The sequence below is a fragment of the Pantherophis guttatus genome, chromosome 4, assembly GCF_059756535.1.
Source record: "Pantherophis guttatus breed Tessera chromosome 4, ASM5975653v1, whole genome shotgun sequence".
Lineage (NCBI taxonomy): Eukaryota > Metazoa > Chordata > Lepidosauria > Squamata > Colubridae > Pantherophis > Pantherophis guttatus.
The window spans coordinates 54,020,244-54,035,871 of NC_142066.1; the positions used below are offsets into that span (position 1 = coordinate 54,020,244).

At 35.1% G+C, this 15,628-nt stretch overlaps 1 protein-coding gene across 34 annotated transcripts in view; it reads right to left on the minus strand.

The window, feature by feature from the left end:
• The window catches only part of MAPT (microtubule associated protein tau), a 123,527-nt gene that overhangs the window by 50,359 nt on the left and 57,540 nt on the right, over positions 1 to 15,628 (minus strand). For 28 of the 34 annotated variants that reach the window (XM_087893978.1, XM_087893971.1, XM_087893980.1 and 25 more), the window contains 2 exons: positions 5,697 to 5,759; positions 122 to 177 (listed from right to left, as the gene is read on the minus strand). In XM_087893978.1, the coding sequence (XP_087750104.1) occupies positions 122 to 177; positions 5,697 to 5,759 (119 nt within the window). Of the gene's footprint in view, positions 1 to 121; positions 178 to 5,696; positions 5,760 to 13,900; positions 13,988 to 15,628 lie in introns of all 34 variants that reach the window. The other 6 variants (XM_087893984.1, XM_034415907.3, XM_034415901.3 and 3 more) reach the window with 2 other exon arrangements.

A 15,628-nucleotide genomic window follows, 5' to 3' on the forward strand; every position in this document is an offset into this window, starting at 1 on the left:
ATTTGAAGTTTTTTTCTGTCATCAGATAGAAAACAGCCTGCTCTCAGGAGAAAAATTGTTTCCAAGATGGAAGAACAAAAAAGGAGAAAGTATACCTATGATAATCCACTTGTCAACTTACCTTTGGTTTTGGCTCTTCAGTCCCAATTTCATTTTTATCTCTGCTGTCAATGTGAGCTGAAATAAAAGGGGGGAAAGCCCTATACTTAGTATGCTTTCTGGAATAGATAAATGAAGCAATTGATTCTAAAATAAATTTGGAATATGACAAACTCTTTGGGCAACTACCACATACAATTCTTCTTTCTCCTTTTAATGCAAACAGTAAGCATGCTTTGTCTCACATTAAATACTCTGGAAAATATTTTTTAAAAAAAACAGCAAAAAATCAAGCCAGCTGTATTGGGAACACAAAATACTGTGTGTTCCCAACCAACTGAAACCATTTTTGGCAGCTCCTCCAATGTTTTTGTGTGAAGCTCTGTTTGCAAAGTGATGTCAAGAACTGGCAAGATCACTTTGTGTCTTTAATGACTAGAGCAATGGAGAAGCCTATCCGTGTCCTGTCATTTTTGAATACAAATGGACTAAGAATGTAATGCCTTATCTGCATGTAATTCCTTGAAAAGAGAGCAAAGACGTTTGAAGGTGTTCCATGTTATATTATAGTAGTTGGTCTGCCTTCTCTGTATAAAAAAATCTCTGCAGCTTCAAAAGTATATAATTGGGGTAATAAAGGAGGGGGAAGGGGGATCATGAGGTTTCACAAACATAATTATTTCCAACAGTTTTGCCTCCTCTGGGCCAGTTTGGATCTTATGATAAAAAGCATTTAATAGGGCAGCAATAGTTAGAAAGGGGCTATTGCTTGTTTCAACGAATTGGTTGGATTTTAGGAAATAAACTATTAGTTTTTGTCATCCACTCGTCTAATCCAACCAGTGGTTTTACATCAAAAGATTTCCCAATGTTTAAGCCAATCCAGACTGATTGTTTTTAGTCGATTTGTAATTCAATATGTTTTTTTATGCAACTGAACCAAACTTAGAAAATAACCCCACTGCTGCTTACTGAAGGAATAATTTAACTCAGTTTAAATATACAAAACTATGTTTCATGGATGAGAATAGTACACATATTTAATTCTACCACTGTAACAAAGAAGATTCATTAGCTGTTTGCATTATATGCATTATAATATAGTAAAAGTAAATCCAAAATAATGCATTTTGCAGAACTGCCTTAGTATACAGTATTTTATAATATAAAATAATAGATTTATAGTATTAATGTAAAGTTTTAGTATATTTTACAGTTTAATATTAGGGAATGGAATTTCTGCCTACATTTTATTCAGTTTTAATTAATTGTTGCTTTAGATTTAACATCTGTAAAATACCAGCCCAAGTCCAAACTTTTAATTTAAGATTTCCTAACAATAACAGAGGTGTTATTATTTGACTAGATTCTCAATTCTTTAGAAAAATTAATACATTGGGAAAAAATGAGGAAGTGAAGAAAAATCATGCTCTCCAAATTAAATCAGTACACACCTTACAACTAAATAGTACTTCCTTAAAAACTAAACTATTTAAAGGCTCAAATATTTTCTGTATACTCTTAATACTTCTCAGTAAGTTTGAGATCGAGTAGCTCAATTTACATAGTCTACTACTGAGTGAAATAAATATTGTCCAGAGGGTTGAGAGTGCATTTTACAAAAATTATCAGATTGATAGATGCCACTTTTAAGAATACCTGTTTTATCCTTGGCTCAAAATGAGAAAAAAACCCTAACAATCCAAAAACAATTAGGTTGCGCTTAGTGGGGGCAGAGTGGACTATATGGCTAAAAGAAATAGGACTTACAAGAAGCAATATTATGCTAAGGGAACATATAGAATTATAGTTGTCCATTGTATAAAACACAGTTTTGCTTACCTGTATAAGGTAATTTTAATGGTTATAGAATTAGTTTTGTGCTTATTCAGCTGAAAAACATCTGCCAGCACTAAAATACCCTACCTCATCTTAAGACTTTTCATATGTCATTTCCTGCTCAGTCCCTTCTCAAAAATGCAGCAATTTTTATTATCATATTTCCCCCCTATAGGTCTTTGATGGGCAGAAAGAAATCAAACAAAGATCTGTTTTGGAAAATGTGAAAAGGCTATATAACTGCATTGGAATATGCAGAATTATAATTCTGAATATGAATATAATTCATATTAATTAATATTAATAGTGTTATATTGGAAAGCACAAGCCTGCTTTCTCCCTTAACATCATAATTTACGGGATGACTGCAAATTTCATATATTCATTCAATTTTGATATCCACCTATTTCAGTCAATGACTCTGGGTGATTTACAATTCAAAAAATAGATTACAATCAAAATACTAAAAACATTTTAAAAGAATAAAAACAATGCACACAGTAGCCAAGATGGCCTATTAGCAATACAATCAGGAAACGAGGCCATTAGCACATTCAGTGCCTCAGACCTGAGAACATAGCCAGGTTTTTAGGGCTTTACGAAAGGCTAACAGGATTGGGGCCATTTTAATCTCTGAAGGGAGGATGTTCCATAGAGCAGGAGCCACTGCAGAAAAAGACTGTCTTCTGGTCCCCACCAGCCGACACTCTTTTGCTGATGGGATCTGCAGCATCCCCATTCGGCTAGATCTGGTTGGAGAGGTAGAGACTCTTGGGAAAAGGTGATCCCTCAGTTACCCTGATCCCAAACCATGTAGGACTTTAAGGGAAATTACCAATATCTTGAATTGTATCTGGAAACACACTGATAGCCAATGCAACTCACGCAAAAGTGGTTATTACGTATGCTATGTATCTGACATCATTTACTACTTATGCAGTCACATTCTGCACCAGCTGAAGTTTCTGAATAAATTTCTGAGAAACTTTAATGCCTGAAAAATTAAGTGGACATTTATGTCTGTCCTGTAAGCATTCTGATGTTTTGCTTATAAACATATTCTCTAGGCTTTCCCAAAAATTTTAAAATATTTTTTTTCAAGTGCAGGCTTCAGGTGCATCTTTTCTTGTCTGTTTTATATACTGTCTATATAACAATGGTCTAAGAATTCTGCTGTAGATTTAACACAATCCCCTCCTCAAGAGAGTAGTCCAGCATTGAGTATCAGAAAGTAGAGAGGAATATTGGCTTCTAGTAGAAACACCCTATGGATGAAGTCTTACTCAAGCCCTACATGCTTTAATGACTTTGCAAGTAGACAAAAATTAATGAACATGGGAAAGGACAAAATAAGTACAGGTACAGCCTGTATACCCTGTATACAGGTACAGGCATACCCTTATTCAAACTGGATGCTTCCACACAAGCACAGAATTCTGAGCAATGTCTACCCTGGTCAGAAAATTCAAAGAACTCAGTTTGTGGAAGATGAACTTGAGGGCACAGTGGCTCATTGCTGAATGCAATTTCTATCATCCATGAACCTGTACAACTGGCTACTTTGACTTCTTGAACCCAATAGTGCCCTGTGTTCCAACTCTTTGTTGCATGAACCATAACTCTTGTTTTCTTTTCTTTGCTGTTTAAATCCTTGGATGGGTTTGGATCAGTGGTGAAATCCAAACTTTTTTACTACCGGTTCTGTGGGCGTAGCTTGGTGAAAGTGGTGTTGCTTGGTGGGCGTGGCAGGGGTACTGCAAATACTGCAAAATCTCCATTCCCACCCCACTCTGAGGCCAGCCAGAGATAGTATTTGCTGGTTCTCTGAACTACTCAAAATTTCCGCTACTGGTTCTCCAGAACCTGTCAGAAACTGCTGGATTTCACCCTTGGTTTAGACTTTTAATTTCTGCATCAGGTTACTGCTGCTGTATATCTTTCTGGCTTTCTATTTGTGGAGCAAGACCTCAAACAGCACTGTTTCAAGCCCCCAACCTTGATCTAAAACTGGACAAATTGTTGATTCAAGTTCTGTATCTCTTTTGGATACTGGAGGGCAGGGAGATTGGTTTATATTTTATCAATTCTTGACAGCCTTTGTCTGGCCTGAGTATGCATAACTCCATCTATTTTTCTTTAGTCAATGGCACTAAGGCCATATATGACAATTCTATACCATCTTTCTTTCATTTTTTTCCACCATGAACTGTTTTTTATCTCCTAATAGTCTAGACCATGAATAAACCATAAAAGAAAAATCTGCAAACAATATGTGAAAAGCTGTGTTTTCAATTAAATATAAGCTGGTTCCTAAATAAGGTTGGGGGTGAAGTGGGGTCCTGATTTTTATCTCACTGGCAGCAGCATTATGAATTATTTCCATTCACTCCAACTAATATAGTAACCTAAGGCATTATCATGACAAGGAGGTAGGAATATATTATTGCACGTAACACATACACAGATGTATTTACAATAGCTTACAAACTAGAGGAAATGATTGTTTCATGAAGAAAAACTAAGTGCTATAGTATTACTTAATGTAACCAACATCTCTTTAATCTAAAAGGTAATTTGTTGAGCCTAAAAAAGTTCTAAGAACTTATTAATTCGAACTATTTCAAATATAAGATAGGATGTAAAACACAAGTCAAGGTATCTATCTTAATACAATTGTCTTAATACAGTTATTTTCATTTACAAAATCAAAACTATTACAATTATTTTGAAATGACAAATTTTTAATATATAAAGCACCTCTTTATTTGATATGTCAGGTATCTTTATTCTTTTTTAAAAACCAATTAAAAGTTAAAGTTAGTACTACTAGTACAGCAGGATTATTTCCTAGCTATTAGAAACATTTATTTTTAATAGCTGTAATTATTAATCTATTATGACATTTACCACTTTATTTCTATGAAGCATAGTTTACTTTTTATTTATTTTATGTCATAATTCACAGCTTCAGATGTGATTTAAATGATCATTTACTATTTTCCCTCATATTGTCTACATCATTTTCAAGATGGGTAGCCAAAATTCTAAGACAGCACTGACAGCAAGGGTTAGATACAATGGAGTAATTCAATTGTAATGATCAACTGTGGCTTGACACTATGTCCAAAAGTTTCAGATATATTTTTTTTCTTCTCCCCTTTTGTGAGCAAAAGGATGTTTTTCTTTCCAATTTCACTTGACCAGTGTTTAATATGGGCCTGCTATATCATATTAGGTCAATTATGTTCTGATGAAATAACTCAAATGTTTAAGCTACCACTATCTTAACTAGTTTCAATTAACCACAGCTAAGAATGAATCATCTGTCCAGGTTCAGCCATACAGTATATTGCAGTTAATAAAAAAAAAGAAGCAAGTACATTTTGTAGACATGATTGCTTTTAGTTCAAATCTTGTTCCTCACAAAAAGCAATTCATTCCACAGAACCAAACTGAAAACGAAACTTATCAATTAGGGAACACAAAGTTCAAATGCATCTGTAATTGGCCAAGAATTTGGATAGGTGAGTTGAAATAATGAATGGCAGAAGCTATGCTGTTCATAATATACGTTTGTTTATATTGTTGTTTTAATATTTTGCTGCTCTTATTGTTTACATTTATTTTTTGATCAATTTTGTCCAATTTTTTTTTATTTATTCTACTTCTCTCTCACCACTAAACCAATATATAGTCTAATCTAGGTCAGCAATTTCCAGGGATCAAAACATATAGGAAATAAACTTTACTATGCTTACCTTGAGCATCCCCCGAAGCATGGTCTTCATGGTTAGGAGTACAAACTATGCCTGCTTCCTCAGCTAAATTTTCCAAATTAAAGATGGGGAAATGGTTTCAACATTAAAAATAGAACAAGACAAATGTTTCTGTATTTTCAAATGATATGTGAATATTTGAAAATGCATGGCAGTACATTTAAATGAAAATGAAGCAAACTGATGAGAAACATTTCTGCTGAAATAAATCACATCAATTTCTGAATCCTATTCATCAATGATATACATACACCTGAAGAAAAATATAATAAAATTGACAGGGTTTACAGAAAATATTTAACTAAAAAGATACTAATCTGAACATTTAAGAATACACCATTATTTTGTACAGTTAAATGTGATGAAACCGAATGAAATTAATGAGCTTATATAAACACCTAATTTCTGGAAGATGCAAACTTTGTTTTGACAGATTTTTTTTTAATAAAGGTATTTTTGTGTATTTTTATATAGACATGGAACAATATAGCATAGTCATGTTCATCTGCAATTGGGTGGATATAATTTAGCTATGTTAATTGAAAGTTTTAAAAATAAAATTAATTTTTCCTTTGATTGCTAAAATTATTTGGAGAGCCTTGATCCAGATATTCATGGAATTTCAGAAGGCATGATTAGAAACTGTCAATATATTCTGAATAAGATATGTAGGCAATACATATAATGAAACATAATACTCTATATAATACTTCTATAATATATAATACTCTATATCATATAATATTGCCAAAGCTGGCTAGGTAAAATTTGGGAGCTGGAAGTCTATACATCTAAAAGTTGCTAATGTTGAATAACACTGCTCTATTTTATTTCTGACTGTAATAGTAAAAGTTGCAGCCGTAAAAGTTGCATCAGAAAGGCTAAATCCTTTTTGGGGCCTTTTGCCACACAACTCCCCAACTTTAAACATCTGTAGTACTGTGAACTTTCTCCTTTCAAAGGAGTTTTAGTGGAAGATATTCCTGGCGGTAATTTTCTTGAAACATCACTTCTTGAAGCCACCTTCACAGGTGAAAAGTATGAGGTAGTAAAGGTTTGTTCCCAAGGAAGCATATCTTTTATAAACTATCTCAAATTCTTCCATTTCTTATCAGTCAACATCTGGAAGATTTTTTTCTCCCCTTGATGGAAGAAGCATAAAATGTGTAGGGGGAAGGGGTGATATTAAAGTAAAAATGGTGTTGTATGAATCCTCTGTAAAATAAATAAAGAAGACTGGGTGTAAATTGCTTCTAGATGAGACTTGAAACCACCCAGCCTTATTCATTTTATTTTTACTAGAACTGTTTCTAATATTTTTTCATGAATGTCCCCAGACAAAGCAGGCATTTGCAGAAAAAAAAGTTATCTAGTAATTGATCATGATTTCTTTGATGATCAGAAAATCTACCCCTCACCTGCCAAAAAAAAAACTGGCAGGGAAAGGGGGAAAAAAAAGAGAGAGAGAGAGAGAGGGAGGGAGGGAGGGAGGGAGAAGGAGAGAGAAGAAAGAAAAGTTATACTTTTCATGTAAAGAATAAGTTTAACTCGAAGGTATCATAAAGGTAAATATTGAAAGATGTTTTGCCTCAAAATCAGATACAAGATTGGTCCTTTTGTTATCTGACAAAGGATACTCTGGCTTCTAAGAGATTTTGTATTTGTATGTATCAATAGGAAATGAAGAAAAATGTAAATAGGAAAATAGATTACAGATCATCCTCAACTTTGTTCAGTGGGTTGTTCGAAATTACAAGGACACAGCAAAAAGCTATTTATGACTGTTTTTCGCACAACAATTGCAACCTCCCAATAGTCACATGATCAAAATTCAGACAATTGGCAACTGATTCATTTGATGGTTGCAGTGTCTTGGGCAAAGTCTAAATGGAAATTAGATTCACAACTGCAGTGGCTCACTTAACAACCGTGGCAAATAAGGTCATAAAATGGGATAAAATTATCTAGCAAGAGAAATTTTGAGCTCAATTGTGGTCATAAATCAAGAGCCTACATTCAAACATCTAACCTTCTTTAAACTTATCTAATGGATTTTGCACCTATCTAAAGCAAAAGCACTTGAAGCAGAAAACTGGCACTTGGCCCACTTGGATTATATATTAAGGACAGAGCAGTATTGTTCAGTTTAATTTACAAGTTCCTATCAAATCCTGCAATAGGATGGTTTGACTAAACAGATTATTTTGAAGAAAGATACAAGTAAGTAACCTGCCTTTTCTCTTTATGCTTAATTCAGCTAGGAGGTTATCACACTGACTTACAGGATGATGGATGCAAAAACCTCAAAAGAGCAAGAAATCTGCAGGCCTCTACTAGAGAAACAGCTCATGTGGATTTTTTGTATAAGAAAAAAATGGGTTAATAGATAAGAATAAACAGATCTTGACTAGTTTATATTTACATCCATTAGGATCAGTGGGATACAAGTTAGTGATCACTCAGTGAAGTCCCACAGATTTCTACAGTAGTCTAATCCAAATATGTTTATATTTGAAAAATTATTAAAGAAAAAAGTTCTCCCAATAGGATAAAAAGAAATGTACATAGTTTAAAAAGACATCATGCAAAAATACAAAACAAAACAAAAACTAGTGCTGTTTCAATGTTCTCCTTCACGCTTGATAACAAGATAAAAAGAAGATTCAAGTCATGATTCAAACTACCATTAGTTTAATGAAAAGTTGGTGATATAAGGTACTTCACTTTGCCCCTGTAAAGACTAATTAAGATGATTATCCCACAGGACCCATATTCAATATTTTGACCTGAGAAAAATGCTAACAATAATTCAATATTTTTTAAAATGAAAATCTTCAATAACTCAAACCCCCATTACACTAAAGTCAGATAAAGTAACACTAACATATAGAAGATGTCAGGAAGTAAATTATTTAGATTTATAAAATGGCAAACCAAGGAGGAGAACTGTAAGAGAAATGTATCTATTGGTTGGGTTCTGCATCAAGAATTACCAGATGCCTCCTAAGTAATTAAGAGGTTAGAAGAATATTTATGGCTTTGACAGCATATCTTCATTTGCTACTTAAGCATTCGAACATTTAACATTTCCACTATAAAACCTCCTCTTGACAATTGTTCTAAATGAAGTAGACTTAAGATCCATCTACCTTTCAGATATGACAGCTATGTATTATTATTAATGTTTTATAGAGCCACTGTAGTTGTATAATTACATATTGCATAGATCAAAAAATAGTTAAATTCTGCACTTCTCTCTTCCTTAGACTTTTTAGATTACATTATTCTTTTCTAATACTTTAACATTATCTCTTTGGGTTATTTAAAGAATGCTTTTTTGTTGTAGTTTAAAGGAATCCAAGGCAACTGATGCACAAAAGACAAATGTCATATTGTACTCCATTTATAACACAGGGCATTGCATGAGGAGGACACTCTATCAGATTCTCTCTAAAGAATTGGAAGAACAAATCATAGAACTGTTTGTGTTAATTCTGTTTCTCATAGTAGATTAGTAGATAATAGTAGAGCAACTGTAGCAGAATTTATTGTTGAGAGTTCCACCATTTGTACTTAGATATTCAAAAAGACAGATATGAATCACTACACCATTCAGAGCTTGCACCAATAATTTCAACTATAAAGAAAGAATAAGTGGTAAATCATAAGTGTTTTGCCTTCATAGCACAGTGCAGGGGGCCGCGGTGGCCCACGTGGTAAGATGCTGAACTGCGCTCCGCTGAGGTCGGCAACTCAGCGGCTCGATTCCTGTGAGCAAATAAACTGCATAAAGACAGGAAAGGAGCCTCCCCCAATTGCCTACTGGCATTCAGGCATCCTACGAGCAAGATAACACCACCCGAAAAAATTCATTTCACAGAGGCAGCTAGCCGCTTCGGTGATCCCTGGCTAACCATGCCATATGCTAAAAAACAAAATAAACAGAGTGCAGAAACAGGATCTAATGAGAAAAGAGATGTAACTGGCAACTTCTCTTTCAACTAACAGCAGATGATCTAATCTACAGAATCTCAACTGCATGTGGATTTGAAAGTAGAATTATTAATTAGAGATAAAAATTATACAAGGCAAAAATGAAGATATCTGCCAGTAGACTACAGGTGGAGTCTTTATCTTTCACAAATGAAGACACCAGTGAACAGCCCTTTAATTGATGAAGTAGCAGATAACAAAAATATTATGCTACCGTGTTTCCTTGAAAATAAGACCCTGTCTTATATTTTTTTGAACCCTGAAATAAGCGCTTGGCCTTATTGCCATGCGCTCAAAAGCCCGATTGAGCTTCTTATCAGGGAATGTCTTATTCTGGGGAAAACAGGGTAGTAGAAGATTAACTGAGTAATATGTAGGGGTTTTTGTTTCAACTGGATATTTAAGATATTAGGAAAACCATTCATGGCCTGTAGCTTTCAATTTATGATTTAAGTTAAGGTTTCAGTGAAAGGTAGAGTTACATTCTGGCAGATTATCTCAGATAACCTTATTTCCAAATTTAGATTTTATATATAGGCAATATATAAAATGAAGCATTTAGGCAACAGATAATAATGATGATATCATGTTTAAAAATTAAGCACAAAACAGAAATGAAGGAGTATAAATTAAATTAGAAAATACCAAACTAAAGAGCAGTTGCGTTGTAAACCTAGCATTTCTAAGAGAATAATGAAATACCAAATAGATAATTACTTTACAATAAAAATAACTAGATCCTGTAACACCTACTAGCAATATATAACTATTAACCTATTAAAATTAAGCAAAGTACAATATAAAACTAAACCATCCTGTTACCAGACCAGACTAGAAATCACAAGTTCACAATCCGTAATCGAGCTCCTTTGAGTTCATATTTAAAGATTTTAAAATCATCTGTCATCTGAAGAATAAGATAGAGCCTTTTCCAAACTGTGGGATTATGTTTTAAAAGCCCCTCAACTTCAAAATTTCCAAAGCACCAAAAAGCAAGACAAGAAACAATGGATGGAAACTGATCAAGGAGAGAAGTAACTAAAAAGAAAATTCCTAACAGTGAGAACCATTAACCAGTGGAACAGCTTGCCTTGAGAAGTTGTGGGTGCTCCATTGCTGGAGGTTTTTAAGAAGAAAACTAGACAAGTCACCTGTCTGGAATGGCATAGAGTCTCCTGCTTGAACAGGGAATCTGACTAGAAGACTACAAGTTCCCTTCCAGTTCTGTTGTTCTAGTTCTGGTTCTGATTCAAATTTGTTCGAAGAGGAGAAGGAGGAACAAAATGCCAGAGACCAATGAGTAGATTTTGTGAGGCTGCACCAGCTCAACAATGAAGAAACAAAAACAGAATGAGAAGACAAAAACTAAAAGAGAATTATATAAGTGACACGCAGAGATTAAAGGATGCTCAAGGATATCAAATGAAGCCAGTAAATCTAGCAGGATTAGCATAGATGACAAGTGGTATGCTCTGTCCACCAGAATACTATTCCACATTGAAGACATTACTGGAATGACCAGATCGAAATCCTAATTGGAGTTGACAAAAGTCAACTTGCAAAATAATTGTTTGGTTGAGAGAGAAACAACTTGGCTTCATTCGTGAGAGAGAAACAATTCCCTCCAGGATTTTTTTATATAAAAAAAATGAAAATAGGAAGAGGTGAGGGAGACCACATAGATAGGACAAATGCAAAGTTTGAATTTTTTTTCACAGAGGGCATAAAAGATATGTGTTTAAGGATATTAGAAAAACTGAATACAGCAAGGAGTGAAAGGGTCTCAATGGACATGTGGTTTGTGTCAAGATTTAGCAACGAAGTCTCTTCCTATATAGCTTATTAATACACAAATCATTACCAGAATGTTTCTACGAAAGTTGCTATTGCTTCCAGCTACCATAGCCAGCATGCTATCAGTGAAGTGATAAAGTTTTAATTCAGCAACATGAAGAGGGCTACGGATTCCCCATCCCTGCCTAAGAACCTTTTCTGTCACGGTGTCCACCCTTTGGAATATCATTCCCCCAGAAATTAAATTTGTGCCAGCCATATTGGCCTTTTGAAAAGCATTAAAGATTTGATTTTATATCTGAGACTGGAGATGAGCAAGTGGGGCAAAGGCCAGGTATTATCTTATGTTGGTCTCTTTTTACCCCAGCTGCTTTTTTCTATATTGGTTGTTTTTCTTTTTCTTTTTTTAATTTCTTGTAATACTATTAGCTGGCCAGATTCATGACTCTATCTGGGTGACCATAGAAATTGAAATAATAAATAAATAAAAATAAAATAAGGACACTTCTCACATCTACCAGCATTTGTGACCTTCTATTTATTAGGAGAATGATAGCCATGCCTCTGGAGGAAAAAAATAATCTCATTTGTGAGGAGAAACCTGAACTATCACTGAACAGAATTACAGTAATGAAAAAGAATGTCATATAACACACACACACGCACACATACACACAATGAATTGCAGAAGAAAAATAAAACTTTCAAAATTTCACAAGAATTGTCTCTACAAAGACAACTGTCTGTTCAAATATCTTTAAAGGTAAAGGTTCCCTTCGCACAGACGTGCTAGTCATTCCCGACTCTAGGGGATGGTGCTCATCTCAGTTTCTAAACTGAAGAGCCAGCGCTGTCTAATGACAATTCCGTGATCATGTGGCCGGCATGACTAAACGCCAAAGGCACACAGAACGCTGTTACCTTCCCACCAAGGTGGTCCCTATTTTTCTACTTGCATTTTTACATGCTTTCAAACTGCTAGGTTGGCAGAAGCTGCAGCAAGTAATGGGAGCTCACTCAGTTATGTGGCACTAGGGATTCAAACTGCCGAACTGCCGACCTTTCTGATCGACAAGCTTAGCCAGTGAGTCACTGCATCCTTATCCTCTTCAGACAACCATAAAAGGAAGAAAAAACCCAGGAAGGAATTTATTTAAGTGAATGAGGCCCACCCATTCAAGGGGATAAATGGGGCCTATCCAGTCTCACCTTATGTTCTGGCTCTTATGCAGCCTGTGCAGCTAGTAGCTGATTCAGATAGCGAGGAGGCTGGTGTGGTGCTGCGCCAGCAGCCTGTGCAGCTGGCACTCGAATCGGACAATGAGGAGGCTGGAGAAGATGTGGTGCCAGAGACGGGGATTCAGCCGGGGCCTTTGGAAGAAGCTCCCTTAAGTGAAGAGGACGAAGAGGAGAAGCCTCTTCTCGATGCACGGCACGCAGAGCTGCCAAAAGGCAGGAGTGGCTCCTCAGGAGGAGGTCTCTTCGAGAGTAAGGCTTGGGGCTAATTGGCCACTCCCTTAGCCTATTTAAGGAGGAACGCCGACTGAAGCAATTTGCAGGGAACAACTTCGTTCACATACCTTCATGTCTTGTCTTGCTTACCTTATCAGCTTCCTGAAAATTGCTTCTGGGCATTCTGCCAACCACAGTAAGCTTTCAGTTATTATTCTTTGAATTCTTGACGACTGTTAATGCAGTTAATTAACAGCTGTTGTTGTAAAAGACTGATTTATTTAGTAAACCAAGTTTGAACGGACTTTGTGTTTGCTGCGTTCGTTGGGGTCTGTAGCTGGAGCAGAACACCTTATGGGTGTGTTTGCACAAAGATCATGAAGAATAATAAATTACTAGAAACCAAATTCCTCAATGAGGGCATCAACAATTAAAACTTGGACCACACGTTTTCTGAATAGTTTTTATCCCAGAGCTAAACTTGCACTCAACAATGAACTAAAGGGCCACCATCAGTGAGCTGTTGGACAGTATTACTTGGTCTGTTGTGTGGATATTTGGGTGGTTTAGGGGTGGAGAATTGTGGTGGGTGGGAGTGTGTTTGGGGATTGTTATGTGTGTTAGACCTGGTCTTTGGGTGTTAAGTGAATGTTGTTGTATGGGTATACTGTGTATACACGTACAATGACAATAAAGTTATTTAAAAAAATCAACCTACCATCACTTATGGAATCCTGAAATGTATTATAATAAGCATGGAATTAAGAAATTATATAGAGGTTCACAATATTGCCTCTGTTCCCCTGCCTTCAACCCCAAACTCCCTTATAGCACATTGTCAAGAATGCTGCAATGTACAAATGTCTGCCCTTCAAAATTACCACCTATCATATAACTAAGTAGGGAGAGGCTCCAAGTCACATTTGAGCTATCTTCACTTGCCTCACCTGTGGTTCCTTCAAACACTTCTGCATGCTGATGAGCTGAATTTCGATCCTCATATGCTCTGTCCTCTACTAATGGAGCCATAATATCTATAACAAATTCCAAGGTGAAGCAACTTTCAAGTAAAAGTTCTGCAAGTTGAACTTTTGCAGATTGCTTACATTAAGAAAACTGAAGACTATTCTGCTGTAAAAGGCTGTAATACAAAAAGCAACCATTTCCCCAGCTAGAAAAGCAGTCAGCAAGTCAACACAATATTAAATTTGATGGATATAAAATCAAAACAAAATCAAATTCAGATTTTGGAAGAAATTTAAAGCTAAAATATAGAGATCTTATTCAAACCACTGCACCATCATCAAGCTGGTTGTAATAACAAAATATCAGATCTCTCCCCAAGCAATAACAAGATCGGTTACCCTAAGAAGTTAAGAAATAATATAGATTTTAAAAAAGAAATTTTGGAAAAAGCATATTAGGTGTGTGCCATTTTCTTCCAATGTAATTTTTTAATTGCCATAAACAAGAACACAGACAAGATGGTCAAAGAGATAGACAAAGGAAACACAAGGAGCTATGGTAATACTGTCTGACTTTCCATCCCAAATGCTTATGTATGAGAAGCATACAACAGCGCAATGTACAGGAATCATGATGCCAATTCTACACTGTTCCAAGTACTGTTCCAGGTACACAGATCCATCATTTTTCTTCAGCTACAGATTACAGTTCTTTCTTTCTACAGACTTCACCAATGCTTCCAAAATCAGGGATTAAAATGCCTGTTGTCCATAAAATATTTCTGTGGAAGTAGCTTCAGTAAATGTGTTTCTATTTTCTATAATGTTCACTCTCTTGGCATTTTTCACCAAAAATAATTATTATATTTAGTAGTCCACAAAGGAACATTTACAGAACTGCTTACCTTTTAGATTCGGTGTGATGCTTCAAGAAGTGATGTTTAGAAGATTCCATTTGCCAGATTTCATAGCAACAGTGTTACCAAAATTAAGATGCAACAGAACAAGTATTTACAGTTGTAAAATGGTTTTAACACTCAAGAGTATTTCTAGCCCAAAAGATGAAAAACAAAGAATCTTGTATAAAAAAAATCTGTAATCATCATTTATGTATTACTGAAGCAAAGATTTAATTAAATTAATAAGGGCATGCCTACACTTTAGTTCTTCAAGTTTGCTTGTCTGTGTTCTTTTCTGCAATCTTGTCTTTGCTGGTCACAAATCAGGAAACTACAGAGCACTTGAAAGTTGGATTTGTTTGTCACCTCCTCTTAAAACTGCCCTTTAATTGATGCATTCCAAATGCTTGAAAACTGAAGTAACTTCATACAGCAAAAGTGCTCAATTTAATTTAAGAGCAACAGGTTTCTAGACCATAGTAACTTCACTGAAGCATGAACTTTTACATGTATCAATTTAAACAAACAAACAAACAAATGCTAGATGACAAAGATGGAATAATTACAAAATAAAAATAATGATTTTTCTGCATGGCTAATTGTGTAACCGTAATTCCATTTGAGACAGCATAATTTTAGCAATCACATCTGTGTTATCAGATAGGAAAGCATTCTTTCAGATAAAAAAAATGGGGGGGTTGCTTGTTTTGTTTTCAATGTAAGATAGCAAAGTGTTTAAACTTATTTGTAAGGCTCTAGAGTAATTTGGTGGGTTTCTAATATAGGTTGGTAGGGTAACCATGGTATAAAA